This window comes from Chinchilla lanigera, unplaced genomic scaffold (assembly GCF_000276665.1).
Source record: "Chinchilla lanigera isolate Chin_1 unplaced genomic scaffold, ChiLan1.0 scaffold00007, whole genome shotgun sequence".
Lineage (NCBI taxonomy): Eukaryota > Metazoa > Chordata > Mammalia > Rodentia > Chinchillidae > Chinchilla > Chinchilla lanigera.
In genome coordinates, this window is record NW_004955408.1 from 23,029,919 (window position 1) to 23,045,048 (window position 15,130).

General features: G+C 42.9%; 1 protein-coding gene across 2 annotated transcripts in view; it reads left to right on the plus strand.

Moving 5' to 3' along the window:
* The window catches only part of Dock2 (dedicator of cytokinesis 2), a 429,458-nt gene that overhangs the window by 399,544 nt on the left and 14,784 nt on the right, over positions 1-15,130 (plus strand). For both annotated transcript variants that reach the window (XM_005376310.2, XM_013509168.1), the window contains 5 exons: positions 602-683; positions 1,963-2,047; positions 2,782-2,868; positions 8,806-8,982; positions 10,410-10,493. In XM_005376310.2, coding sequence (XP_005376367.1) covers positions 602-683; positions 1,963-2,047; positions 2,782-2,868; positions 8,806-8,982; positions 10,410-10,493 — 515 coding nt within the window. The remainder of the gene's footprint in view (positions 1-601; positions 684-1,962; positions 2,048-2,781; positions 2,869-8,805; positions 8,983-10,409; positions 10,494-15,130) is intronic.

The following is a 15,130-nucleotide window of genomic DNA, read 5'->3' on the forward strand; positions in this document are numbered from 1 at the left end:
TCTGAATATCTGAGGTAGGACTTGAAATTCAGTCTTTCTAACAAGCCACTGAAGGGGCTAGCCGGAGGACCATCTCTGAGTAAACCTTCAGGAAAGAGGTCTTAGTGTAGCATTAAAATACTTAAGTACAAACTCCAGTTCTGTTCATACAAGCTCTATGATCTTCAACAAGTCGCCTGGCTTTTCTGATCTTGACAGGGACAATTTAGGTTAATAATGCCTTCTAGTGGAATTGGAGAGAGTAAACAAGACCATGGGGGAGATGTGCTCTCAAAGTGATGGAGAGGTATGCATTCATTAGATGGCATTATTTTTAATGATAGTATAGCAATGATAATGATGACAAAACACCACCAACTATTCTACCAGGAACAAAGACCTGATGTGGAGTTGCATGGTGACAGACACCTGATAAAAAACACAGTGACTGCTAACTGGTCATTAGGATTTGTTGGCAAGCCAGCAATTTGAAGCTGATTATTCAAGAAAAATGTGGCCCCAGAAGGGCTGGGCTGGGAGCTTTCAGCTGAAACCTGCTGCATTTGGAAGTATACCAGCGGCCAACAGGTATATTGTGAGTCCTTAACCTCAGGGATTTCAGATATCCAGTGTTTCACTGTCCAGCCTGTCTTGGATGAACACCCCAGGTTCAAGAACAAGCCAGTGCCGGACCAGATCATAAAGTAAGACCTGCATCTCATTGGGAAGAGAAATCGCGGGGGGAAGTCCAAGGGCCTGTCACACTGAGTGGCTAGCAGGACAGGCCCAGTGCTCTGCTGTAACTTAGCCAATTTTCCTTCTTTTCCTCTTGAGAGAATTGTTTCAATTAGCTCCGCTCTGTCCCATACAAGGCTGATGCCAGAGATGTATGAGAGGGTAAGGGTTATGGGTGGCTTTGTGGCACAGCAAATCCTCATTAGGCGTTGATGAGATTCATTAAAATGGATATGGAAACCTATTGCTCAGGCTGATCCCAGAGTGGCCCCAAGTGGCCAGCAGACAGAAAGTGTAGGCTTGGCAGGTAACAGGTAGAGTAGAGAGACAAGTACAGGGTGGCCTCAGACGTGTTGAGCACATTCTTCTAAAGGGATATCGTTTCAGCATTGTGAAGGTTGTACATTGACAATGGATATATCCAGATTGTGTTAAAGAGACAGTAGAGCAAGCAGCATAAAGGCAGTGTCAATCTGTTCAATACCAGACTGCAAGATCACTGATGAGGCCATGAGGTGGGAGGTCCATAGGGCACAATACTACATATTTGCCAGCTGCCTGGCTCATCTCCTGAACCTCAGGCCCAGGTACAAAATGGAGCACTTGTGTCTTAGAACAGGGCTTCCTTTTGGATGGCCAGGAACAAGAATTACTTCGGGAGAGGCATGCCCCCTTCCCATACGGTGGAAAGGTAGACAGCCCCTTCAGCCGCCTCACACAGTGCCACTGCTGAGAAGGGTCTCAGCATGGATCACAATTCCTCTTACCCTCTTCCTCAGTACCTATGGGCAGGTGACAGTGGCTCTACAGCTAGTACAGTGCCCTGCTAGCAATGTTGTCAGAACTTGCCAGAGACTCAGAAGAATGATTTAAGTGGGCAACTGGAACTGCTAAAGAAATTGTTGGAGGACACTCCTATGATGTTAGACTTAGTTATACCTAGATTCATTATTAGAGTCTCAGGAAATGAAGATGCAGACTGCCCTAAGTACATTAATACCAGCATTCCAATTGGCTGGATACTCTGGAGTGCTGTGTTCTCTTGAGGGCATAAAAGCAGTCTACCTTCCAAGTCACTTTGTCAGGACAGCCTGTACAAGAGCCACTTCGATGGTGTCCAGAGTGTAGAACCTGATTTCTAGGGCTGTCACCAGGACTCCTCTACACTTGGTGTGTGCTGTGATGAGCTTCCCACAGTGCTGGCCAGAACAGGGATCAGCTGCTGGACAGCTTCTTCCTGTCTTTCAGCTTTTACAAATCCAACTACGTGCAGAAGTTCCACTACTCCCGACCTGTGCGCAAGGGGACCATAGACCCTGAGAATGAGTTTGCCGTGAGTATCTCCCCTCCCCTAGACTGCCTTCCGCAACCAGACCACACCTCTGCCAGCCCAGAAAGGGAGGAACTTGATCAAAAATCAAAGAAAATGAGGCTGACACTCATGACTGTAATGACCCCACTGTCTTCAGTTAGGTTTTCTCATTTCTTGAGCCTTTGTCCTTCCAAGATGTGACCTGGACCTCATGCCAGATGACCTTGTCAGCAGCGAGGCATTTTTAGGAGGCGGAATCCTCAAACTGAGAAGGGGTGTCGGTGTTAAGCTAGAGTGATTCCATTGTCTCTCTCTTCCAAATGCCAGTCCCCTGTGCATGTACTTCCTGTGAGAACCTGTCTTCTGTTCCCCAGGCCAAGGCTGGAAGGTGGAGACGACTCCAAGTGTCTCAGCTCTTTGCCTCAGAGTGAGATTCTTAATATTCTAGGCATCACTGCCCCCCAAGACCCTAATGAACACAGTAGACCCTTCCCCCAGATAAAATTTCAGGCTGTGTATAAACGCAGGTTAGGACTTACTTGTCCTAGTCCAGGAAAAACTTAAGCTTCATGCTGGGAAAGAATTCATTAGTGGGCAGCATGTATGTTTCTGGGTCTTGCTGTGTTTCCTCCACTCTCGGGTAGATGGGAGGCCTGGGGGTGCCTGGGGGGCCTGGGAAGCTTCTGCCAAGCTTCTCCGAGTTCAGCCTTCATAAGTGTTGCTTTCCTGCCCTTGCATCACCACATCCGGCACAGTCAATGTGGATCGAGAGGACTTCCTTTGTGACTGCATACAAGCTACCAGGCATCCTGCGCTGGTTCGAGGTAGTTCACATGTCGCAGGTGAGTCTAAGACCTTTTCCTTCTCTGCCAGATGGGGCACAGCCAGCTTCAGAAGGTTCCAGTGACTTTAAGCAGGAGGGTTGTGTTATTATTTGATGCTCCACTGGGAGTCCCAGGATTCCAGTGCAAGAAGAGACCTCAGGCCACATCCAGAGTAACTGCTGTCAGATTTTTTTAAGCCAATGGACAATTCCCCCCCACACACACTTCATTAAACCTTTCGTAGACTTCCATAATAATAAACAGGCACATCTGTGGTGATGGAGGGTGGGGGACATAGCAGAGAGCCTGGAACTCCATCATTCAGTCCCTCTTTTGTATTCATCCTATCCCAACAGCTTGTTGGAGATAGCTCCACAGTATGAACCCATTTTACACTTGGATAAACTGAGTCTCAGAGAAGGGAAATCAGGGAGTCCCAAAGTCCTGACTAGAGTCTAAATATTTGAACATCCTTGTGCAGATGACCTACTGTTGCTTCTCAATATACCTTAGGTTCTCCTTGTCCTCAGGCAGCCTGGAATCCTGTAGTTCCCAAGATGAAGGGAAAGGGCTAATGTGGGCGAAAGAACATATTCTTCCAAATGGGAGCATATGCAGGATTTCTTATATAGCAATTCACTCACAAACTAGTTCATGAGTACCTAACACATGTCATGCTGTTCTGAGACCTGCAGATTCCACAGTGGAACTCGTGTTCTCGTAGGTGAGATCAACTAAAGAGTCAAAGTAAATACATACTATGGTCATGTAGGACCTTATAGACCATCACTGGCACTTCACTTTTCTATAAGCAAGACAGCCATGAGCAGAGGAGGGAGGGTATGACTGATGTATTCTAAGCACTGTGATACCAGCATCGACACTGTCCCACTCCAGCCTTTAGTGACCAGTAAGCCAGCAGCTTGTTATCTCAGTGACCTCCTTTTTTGTGGGCATAGCCTAGACCTTAAAAAAGCAGAATAAGGATAATGACAGTAACATTTATTGAGCATGTGCTAAGCTGTTCACTTGCATGACTGCATTTAAATCCCCCTGCAACCCTATAAGGTAGATATTATTCTTTCCATTCTACAGAAGGGGACAGAATGAGTTCATGGGTTGTTCAAGGTTAGTAAAAGAGATAAAGTTGAACTTTAATTTTCATTATCAGCCACTTTCCTTCTTCCATTCTTTCCTTCTTCAGAGTGTCCCCTGCTACCCCGGCACGGGATACCATGGAAAGGAAGAAAGTGTGCATACCCTAGGTTCATGGGATGTACTGACACATGAGAAGTTTCAACAAGCATCCTAAGCTCTGAGTCAAAGGCTTTATAGCCTGACTATACATTTTCACAAAACTTTATGAGGTACATACGGGCAGCCTTCTGTTTGCACATATGCCACATGCACTGTTTCAACCAAGTATAAATTGAAGATATTTGAGGGGAAAAAAACATGTATCTGTACTGAACAAGTGCAGACTTTTCTTGTCTTTATTCCCTAAACAATATAATAGGGTAACTATTTACATAGCATTTACATTGTATTAGGTATTGTAAGTCATCTAAAATGATTTTAAGTATATGGGTGGGTATATATAGTGTCTATGCAAATACAATATCATTTTATATAAAAGACTTAGGCAATCATGGATCATGGTGTTCTCAGAGGGTACAAACACAATTCCCCATGGATTTTGAGAGACAAAAGTATTACCATGAGTTTTACTTTAGGAATGAACAATGTGAAATTTCTGCTTATCAGTAGCCTCTACCCCTTAGTCCTAGCTGGACTTTGTCATCTGGTGGGGCTTAGCAAGGTGCCTCTTCTCCTTCAGCAATTCCTGCTGGACTCTAGGCAAACAACAGAGCCCACTCCTGTGATCTTCATCCATTTGCTTCTGGGTTTCTCCTCCAAGCAATTATCACCTCCTCATGGAGTGCTTAATTTTCCTGTGAGCTTATTTTTAATATTAATTAATAGAATATTAAATATAATATGTTATGCTATAAACTTTGCTAGTACATAAATTCCAGGAATACAGAAATTTTTATCTGTTTTGTGCCCCAGCATACTTCAAGGACCAAGAATGGTCTTGGGCCCATGATAGATGCTCAAGAATATTTAAGTAAGTCAATCAATCAACAATACGCAGATGCCTATCATGTCTGAACCAGTGTCCTTACTTTATGACCTCAGGATTCTGAAATTGGGCAAGAGATACTCAACATTTTTGACTTGCTCCTTTTGTGTGAATCTTTCTGATAGAGTTGAGGAAATATCCAAAATATTGACCAAAATAAATTTATCTTTAATAGCCTCCCTCAGACAAGTTATCAAGAATTTTAGGATCTCTCAGACACATAAGTTTAGGGCCCTGCCAAGTAACTTCATTTGTAAGCACTTTTTTTATTATATGAACTTGTATTTTACTCTTAGTTCTTCCTCCCTTAAGTTTGCATAAAGAAATGTCTTTATGCAAACACATTTCTTGACTCCAGTACCACTTGCATAAAGAAATGTCTTCTGGTGGGCTTCCAGTATAAGTTCTGCTTATTTATTTAATATGTTTCCCTGTTCTTGCTCTTAGAAATTTAATCTTTACAAGGAGCTATAATTGGGGGGTCACTTAAATTCTACCTAGTCATTATTAGCTGTATGATGTTGGACACCCACCCTCTATCTCTTTGTTTTAGCATCAACTATGAAAAACAGATTGCAAGGCTATAGAATTTCAGAGCTGAAAGAGTTGCCAAAGGTCATTAAGTTCCAAAGCTATAAATTGAAATACCTCCAGTGTCCAGTACTAAATGAAATAAATGAAATAATCACATTAAGACAACAGGGGCTAGTGGAGGCTGTGTGGAGTTATAGTAGTAACCCCCCCCAATATGGCAATAAATTTAGCAAACAGAATCCGTGTGCTCAATGATAGACTTCTGCAAGCCTTGTTTGGCCTGCAGTTCTCTAGTTTATTTCCTGATTCTTGTCTAGTTGCATTATTTTGTATATGAGGAAACTAGGGCCCGATGATAGGATTTGAACTGCTAAAACTCAGAAGTGATAAAAATACCTCACAGCTCATATTTCCAGGTAGATTTTTAAAAGGCAATATGTAATGAAATGGCTTTGAAAAATTTGGAATGCTACCTAGTTGCTAGGGATCACCATCATTTTTCCTTTGTTTGATTCCCCCCATCCCATCTCACCCCCCACAAACACATTTTTTCCCAATTACTTTCCCTTAATAATTCCTTTTCCTTCACAACAAGTGGGTGAGGGTTATTCTAACTATGCTCCCCATGGGGAAAGGAGGCTCAGCTTAGCAAAGGCACCAGAAATTTGAGGGATTGACAAGTCCCAGCAGATGCTGATGGTAAGTTTGGTAACATAGCTTGATGCGCAGGTAGCAGGAAAAGCCCACCTTTGCAATTAGGAATGTTTGAGTGCTCTCCAGCTCTACCACCTCCTACACTCAGGAAAGTGACTTCCCCTAACTTTGAGAGACATAAACTAGAACACGTGAGCAGGCGCATAAGAGGTGATGGACACATGTAGTCCTCTCCATCCCCATGGTCACAACCTTTATTCTGCTACAAGCTCCTGGAATCCAGGTCTTTCACCAAATCCAAGACCCCAAAACTCCGCTTGAAGAGTTACATATGTGGTTAACACAAATGCCGGTCGGTGGGAAGCCAACCCTGTTTTCACTCTCATTCTCTGTTCCTGATGGTTCTAATGAGAATATAGATCTAGGAACCTCAAAATGGTTTCCAAAATGAAAGGGAAAACAAATCACTAGGTCTTTCCCTTGTTAATGACTTGCCTTAAAGCCTACAGCTTTCAGACATGCTAGGCTATTGTTGAAATTCAGGTGTGGCACTGGGCTCCATTCAAGCAGTGCTGGTTGGTTTTCCTTAGACCCCATCTAGATGCTGGCCCTGCAGAGTTCTACACACTTGACTAAAACTAGACTGTGGGTTTCAGCTTGTGGGGTATGGACTGCTGAGCAGCATTCCCCTCCATTTCACACTGTGTGTGTGTGTGTGTGTGTGTGCAGGTTGTTTGTGCACCTGTATGTGTGCATAGGTGGGTGTGATAATTTGAATATAATGTTCCTTAATGATCCATATGTAAAAGCTTCATCCTCAAGGTAGTGGTGTAAGGTCCCCACACTGGGGGGCATGCCTTCCAAAGGAATGTGGGATCCTGGTCTCTCAGTCACTCTGCTTCCTGGCTTGTGATGTGAGTCATCTGCTTTGACACATACTCCCTACCATTGCTATATGGCAATCCTACCAGAGGCCCCAAACCCGTGAGACTGCTTAGTGTTGGACTTAACCCTGCAGAAACATGAGCTACACGAGCCACACCTCTTGGAAGTTAATTGCCACAGGTATTTTGCTGTAGTAATATGAAGCTTGCTAATTAGGTGGGTGTGTGCATGCATTTGTGACAGAGAGTGACAGTGACAGAGAGAGAGAATCTAGTCCCAAGGACTTGTCACTGCAAGAGCTGACATCCCCAGAAACTGGAGATCGGCAAACATTTCGTATAAAAAGGGCCGCACAGAAGTGTACAGACACAGGCAAGGGTATGACAAAGTTATGGTTTCACAGAGATTCAAGGAAATGATTTATTTAAAAAGAGGATTAAGGGGGCTGGGGATTTAGCTCAGTGGCACAGAGCCTGTCTAGCAAGCGCAAGGTTGTGAATTCAATTCCCGGTACCAGAAAAAAAAAAAAGAGGATTAAGAACAGGGTCATGAAGGCTGATCTCACTCTCATATATGTAGTAAGTACAAGCACTCACAGGTGACATTTTTGAAAATCCTGTCAACTATTGTGTTATCTCAATCTTTACTACATTGCCAGTAAGGCAACCAATACGCTACAACCACTGTAGACCTGGTAAAATTTGAAATCCCTTTTCCTATGACATTTCTCAGATTCCATGATCCTTCCTTCCAGCCCCTACGCTTCCTGCCAGTGCGCCTCCCCCTTTTAAGACAACGGCTGTTTTATCTTAAAAATATTAATAACTAGCTACCAATAACTCTGAAGTTTCTCTTATTTCTCTCTTACACTGAATCAACTGAGGCTCAGACAGGTTATGAAACTTGTCCAAGGTCACACAGGTAGAAAACTCCAAAGCTGAGTTTTACACTGTTTTAATTTAATCAGTTCAGTACTCTGCAAACTATGGCTTGTGGCCAAACTCCACCCGCTACCTATTTTTATAGAAGGTTTTACTGGGGCATCATATTCTTACATATTCCCGGTGGCTGCTCTTCCTCCTACAAAAACAGAGTTGAGCAGTTGTAACAGAGACCATCTTGCTGTGAATCTTGAAATATTTACTATCTGGCCCTTCTACAGAAAATGTTTACTGACCTCCAGTTTAGTGCTTTACTCCAGATCCCAAGCTCTTGGGAATCACACTATTTGCTACTGGTCATTTGATGGCCCTTTGTTTATATCGCTTTCTGAAAAGTGTGGAAGAAGAATTTCAGTTTATCTTCTCAGTTGAAGTGGATCTACCTGAATAGCGACACCGCATGCGGTGCAGTCTCAGGGCTCCTCATGCTAGGCTGATGCTTACATGGCGAGCTGATCTCTGGCTGAATCTCGCACACATTAGCTACACACCCAGTATGTGACGGGTTGAGCTGGAGTGTGTTTCACCCAGGTAATCAGAAGAGAAACTGCTCTAGGACAGGCAGCCTCTGAGACCCCAGCAAATGCCTGGCGCTTCCCATCTCAGCCTCCCTAGAGAAATCCTTCTCCCTAAGCCAGAGTCAGTCTGTTTCTCCCCAGATAGGAGACAACCCCCACCCCAACTGCCTTATTACAACCAGAGCCTGCTGCACCCCAAGTGAAAGCAATACCAAGAATATATCTGTGTTTAAAGGAATCTGCTGAGGCCCTTTCTTCTTGGTGATCTTGTTTTCCACAGACCACAATTAGCCCCCTAGAAAATGCCATCGAAACCATGTCCATGGCCAATGAGAAGATACTGATGATGATAAACCAGTACCAGAATGATGAGACCCTCCCGATCAACCCACTGTCCATGCTCCTGAATGGGATCGTAGACCCTGCAGTCATGGGCGGCTTCGCCAAGTATGAAAAGGTGAGGATCTCCACTCTCCAGGCCCAGGAGGGAACCTGGGAAACAGCTGCAGCTGTGTGCTCCTGGTCCTGCTATGGCTATCCTTGCTTCCTAAAGGGACACACAGCTTAGTCAGACTTCCTGTAGCTCCCAGAGTTTTTATAGCCTCATATCTTAGCTGAGCTCCCAACTGCTTCCCACCCACATTTCCTACTTGTGCTGGGGCAGGAGGGAACCTCATAGCCCACTGGGCAGATGCAGGTGCTCTGTTAAGGAAGTGCTCTCTGATAACTCTAGGCTGGACCTTAAAAGTACAGGAGCCACAAATCTAAGCACGTGACACTTGTGTAAATCAATGTTTTCCTCAGAGGGTTTGAAGTAACATGCACAAATGCAAAAAAAAATCCCTGAATCTGGCAAAGTATAGAAAGCCTCAGAGATCAACTCTGAGATGAGAGGTATAATCTAGATTTCCAGATTAGAAGGTCTATGGAGAAACCCTCACACATTTAAGGCACAGATTTTAGTTTTGACCCATTTGGTGTCAATGACAAAAAGGAAAACATCCATCAGTTGTGTAAGTCATATTATCCACTGGAGGAAATATACTAGTTGTTCAATAGGAAAACAGAGCTTTACCTGGCATTGAAGTAGAATGGAAAGTCCTTACTTGGTTTTCACCTGGCAGACCCTCAAGAATGGATTCCTCATTCTAATAAGTTTCATAAGAAGTTCTCTACTGTCTTTCCTTTATCAGTCATTGATAGAAAATTCAGAATATCCACAGCAGTGTAACACAGAGATCATAATTCCCCTCACCCAGTGAGTACTTGCAGCTATCCTCACATACCCCACGTAGTCACCCTTTGCTCAGCCTCAAGGAATGATGTAATATATCTGTATGAATGTATGCAAACAATAAGGACAAGGCCCCCAAAGAGCTGGGGAGCTGGCAGGCAGGATCACGTGCACTGAAGGAGGCCACAAGGTGAGCTTTAACATACACCAGATAAAATTTCTTTATTGAGTTTTTTTTTTTTAACCTGGGAGCACTGCTCTTCAATTTGAGATGCATTGGAATCTCCCGCAACCTTCTTAACAGGAGCCCCCATGCCCACTCCCAGAATCTGATTCTATTGGTATGGGTTGGCTCCAAAGAACTTGCATTTCTTCTAAGTTTCCAGGGATGCTGCTGGACTAGGAACCCCATTTTGAGAATGACTTCCCTGGAATTTTCAGTCCATTCCCAGCAAGTGCTGCTGGAAGCCCCCAGGGAAGGAGAACAATGTCAAGTACTACAGGTCCCTGATCATCCAGCCATCCAAATACCTGTAACCTCATTCCTGCCCCTCTCACATGGAACCTTCTCTCAGTGCCTGAGACATTGGGATCCACACCAAGTGAACAGGAAACTTCAAACTCCCATCTGCCCGCCTCCCACCCTATAGGCCTTCTTCACTGAAGAGTATACCAGGGACCACCTTGAGGACCAGGACAAGCTGAGCCACCTCAAGGACCTGATTGCGTGGCAGGTAAAGTAGAACTGGACTGGGAAACATCCCATCTTTTCTCCTTTTTCTTAGTTCACTTCTCCCCAGCTGACCTCTGGCTGGCATGTCCACCTGCCCCTGTCCTGTTGGCCCCTCTTCTGACTGTATCACACCTGAGCAGGCTTAACCAGCACAGAAATTTGGGGCATCTCACCCTTGGGTGTTATACAGGTGTCGGGCAGCAGTGCTATGCCGTTGGTTGTTACAATTGCTTTCTTTGATGTTGAATTCAAATGGTGTGGCTTCCACAGTGGGACTCAAATGAAGGCAGTGGGGGAGCTATACTTGCACCCAGCTTGCACCAATCAGATAGTAGAAGACTTAGGCCTCAACTCCCACCTCTTCTCCTTGTAAGGCTGACCCAGTTTGTTGCAGATAAGGCTGTGTTGGAGATCAGGTTTTGCAAGTAATTAGGGCCTTTGTTTGGCTGGTTCTCCCAATCAAAAAACCCACATCTATACAAGCTTTGCTCAGCTCTGTGTCCAGCTTGAAGATTTGTCTCTCATCTCCAGCTTTGCCCCTTCTCTCCTTGCATCCCTCTCCCTTCGGACCCTTCCCTCCTTTCTCCCTCTGGCTTCCTGTGCATCTGTCTTTCCTTCTCTCTCTTAGCTCTTTTCTTCTATCCCTTCCCTGTTTTTGCATTTCTCTGCTACCCTCCCTTAATATCTCACTCTTCTCTGCCTTCCCTTATCTCTCTCTTTCTCTCTCCCTGTCTCTGTCTGTCTCTGTCTCTGTCTCTGTCTCTCTTTTTCTCTCTCCCTCTGCAGAAGAAACAAGTCTGCTAAATCTGTCCCACAGGGGCTTTCAAAGGACCAGGCTCCCCCTCCTGGGGCAGCCACCTCCCGAGACATCTGCCAGCTCTGGGCTCTTTGCAGACCATGCAGCACACTCTAGAGGAGACTTGGAGCAGTGAGCTTGGCAGGACAGAGAGCAGGCAGTGCGAGGCCAGGGAGCAGCAGTTCCCAGCTGCCTGTCCTCCTCCTCTCCCTCCCGCCCGCCCTCCTTGCCAGTCACTGTGCAAAGAAAAGCAAGCTTTGGTGATAGGGAGTTTTTGTTACTCTAGGGAAATCAGGGAATGAGAAGCATTGGGTGCAGCCTTTTTTCTTAAAATAAGAATTCCCAATTCAGGTCCTTCTCTGCCTCTGCCAATTTATGCAGTGCGCGGCTTTAAAAATGAACCACAGAGCACTGCACAGAAGCCCTTTTCCTGAATGCATTTTTGTGTCTGGAATTTTCTCTCCCTATTTTTTACTTTGTGCCACCTGTGAAACCAAATATACTAAGGGTCTCTCCATCCTTCTTGGGGTCATCATACCCTTTGATATGCAAATAATGACATTGTTCCTCCCCACCCCCAACTTGGAGAGCAGGGACTCCAGGTGATAAGTGCTTCTCTTCTTCGGACATTTCCGGGGCCTTGGCTTCATTGTTGGGTGTCTGTCAATCCAAAGCACTGCCTGGACCCTTCCATGGAGCCTCACTGCTCAGTGGTACAGCTACAAGCTGTGACTGCTGCACCCGAATGATAGTGCAGTTTGTACCATGGCTGACAGGAGGATATACCTTCTAAGAAAATCCTATCCAAGACTAGGAGCTAATTAGTGGGGCTCCAAATAAGGGAGACTGAAAGCAGGCTTTAGATGTTACTGCTTCTAAGAGCCCTTGTCTAGGCACCTGCGAACAGCAGCCCCTGTGGCTACCTTCTCCACAGTACTGCACCTCACCCCCAAGACCAGCAGGTTACAGAGCCCACTTCACCCCAAAGGAGATTACTCTCACCTGTAGCCCTCCTACTCAGAACCCGGTGCCCTGACTATGGGCACACACACTCAGAAAATGCACCCATGATTATGGTGAAGGTGCCCTTTTTCCACTGTTATAGAAAATTAGCTCTTTCTCATCCATTCTGTTCATTCTTACAGCCCTTATTATTGAACTCCAGCCGTGTCCCAGGTACAGTGCCTGGCAACAGTGGACAAAATTGGGCCTGCTCCCTGACAACTAGAGTTTCATTCTAGAGTAGGTATTGGTGTTTGCAAAGCTAGATACACTTTGGGTTTTCTCAGAATGTGAGATCCTTAGACTTCAAAGAGGACCAAACTAACAAATGCTAAAGTTTGAAAAGTACACTTTGTGTTCCAGATTTCACAGACTTTATGACTGATAGCTGCTTAGCTGTGTATCTTTGTAAAGCTATCTTGTTTTTTGGCATGGAAAGATATCTATAGGATCGTAATCGTGTAAACTTTTTGTTATGATATTTTACACACAGAAAGATACACATAAAATTGTACAGTTCATTGATTTTATGCCCATGTGACCAACACATAAATGTAGATACAGAATTCTACGCATACCCCTGACCCTAACTTACACCCCATTGTAAGCATTACCATCCCTCCCAAGACTGACTTTCCTGCTTTTACAATAATCATTTACTCTAAAAAAAGAAATGTTTTGCTACTGAAGCACTCATTCCTAAACACCATAGTTTACTTTTGATTATTTTTGACTGACAAATATAAATGGAATTATGGTGTAGTCATTTGTATCAATGTCATATTTGTGAAATGCATTCATTTTATTGCCCATAGCTACCATGTATTCATTATTGTTGCCATGTTGTAATGTGGACAAGGGGACTGTGTAATTTATTGTTTTTCTACTGGTGGAGAATGATGCTAATGTCAGTCTGGGGCTCTTACAAATAATGCCACTCTTGACATCCTTGCTAAGGTCCTTTTAAGGCACATCCACACAATTTCTCTTGGACATATACATGGGTCTGGAATTGCTTTGGTCATGGGGTAGGAGAATATTTTGCTTTTGTGCGTACTGCCAAATATCTAGGTTAGTTTCACCTAGGTTAGTTACACTAAGTAACAGGCAAATTACTTTTCCATTCAGACTTCCAATTGCTTTACCACTATTTCTTAAAAAACCTCTTTTCTCCTCTCTTGATCATATCTGTGTTGATCATATCATATCTTGATCATATCATATCTATTTCTGGGCTTTCTATTTTGTCCCATTGGTCTGTTTGTCCATGCTTGTAACAAAACTGTACTATCTTAATTACTGTAGCTTCAGAATAAGTCATGAGATCTAGTAGTGAGAATACCCCAAATTGTTATTGTTGTTTGTTTGTTTTTTAACTCAAACTTGTTTTCAGGTTTGTATTCTTAGCCTTTTGTCTTTCAACTTCATATAAATAATTTTATACAGTACATTCTATTATGTATGTGGCTTCTTTTATCCAATATAATGCCTGTGCGAGTCATCCAGCTTATTGTATATAATAGAGGTTTGATGTTTTTGTTTCTGTTATCCTTCATATGAATATTATTTGTATACAAATAATATACCAATTTATTAATCCTTTCTTCTGTTGGTGGACATTTGAGTTGTGTTCAGATTTTGTATATTATGAGTGAAATCGGTGTAAACATTCTTGTTCATGCCTTTTGGGGGCCAAAACACTTAATTCCCTCAGTATAGATATAACAGAGGAATTACTGGGCTGTAAATGCCTTACTGGATACAAGAAACAGTTTAAATATCAGATAGTTACTCTTGAAAAACACACACATACAAAAGATAGACAAACACGGACAGACAGATGGACATAAATAAAGAGCAAACTAGAGGAGAGATAAATATAAAGTAGGAAGAAGTTCAAATACTTCCCCAAATTATATATTACATTGTTTAAAAATATTTTAATATATATGCTAATTTGTTTCATTTATATTACTAGTATTTCTCACTTCATTGAAAAGAAAGTTTTGTGTTATCTGTTTCTTTGCAAGAATCTTTTTGGTCTATATCTTATACTCTGAGTAACTACTTTAAAGATAATGATACACAGTGTACTAACTATTGTTATTCTACTATTTTGTTATGAAATTTTTTTCATAAAACAAAAAAAAGTTTTCCAAAGTGATTAAGCCAATTTGTACTCCTGCCAACAACTTCTAAGAGTCTGAATTTTGAACAATTAATTTCAGTCCTTATGGTGGATTGCATATGTCATTTAAGATTTTTTATCTGCATTTTCTCCACAAACAATGGTATTCAGCACTCTTTCATATGCTTATTGGCTAGTTGGCTCTTTTCAGAAATGCTTTTTCAAATCTTTTATATATTTTAAGTTGTCTTTTAGGAAGATAGATAGATAGATAGATAGATAGATAGATAGATAGATGATAGATAGTTTTGTGGCATTAATCCTTTCTCAAATATACCAATTATAGATGTCATTTCAGTCTGTGATTTATCTAGATACTTCCTTAGTGATGTATTTGATGAACAGAAGTTTGTGATTTTGATAAGGTCTAGTTTATCACTTCTTAAATTATTAGTGCTCTTTTGGGCCACTTTAAGAAATATGCTACCTCAGGATCCTGAAGCATATTCGGGGACTTTTTTGAAGATGAATTGTTGCATCATACACGTTTAGGTGAGTGATCCATTTTGACTCACACTAAGTAAGACAGATTACTTTTCCATACAGACTTCCAATTGCTTTACCACTATTTCTTGAAAAACCTCTTTTCTCCACTCTTGATCATATCTGTGTTGATCTATTCCTGGGCTTTCTATTTTGTCCCATTGGTCTG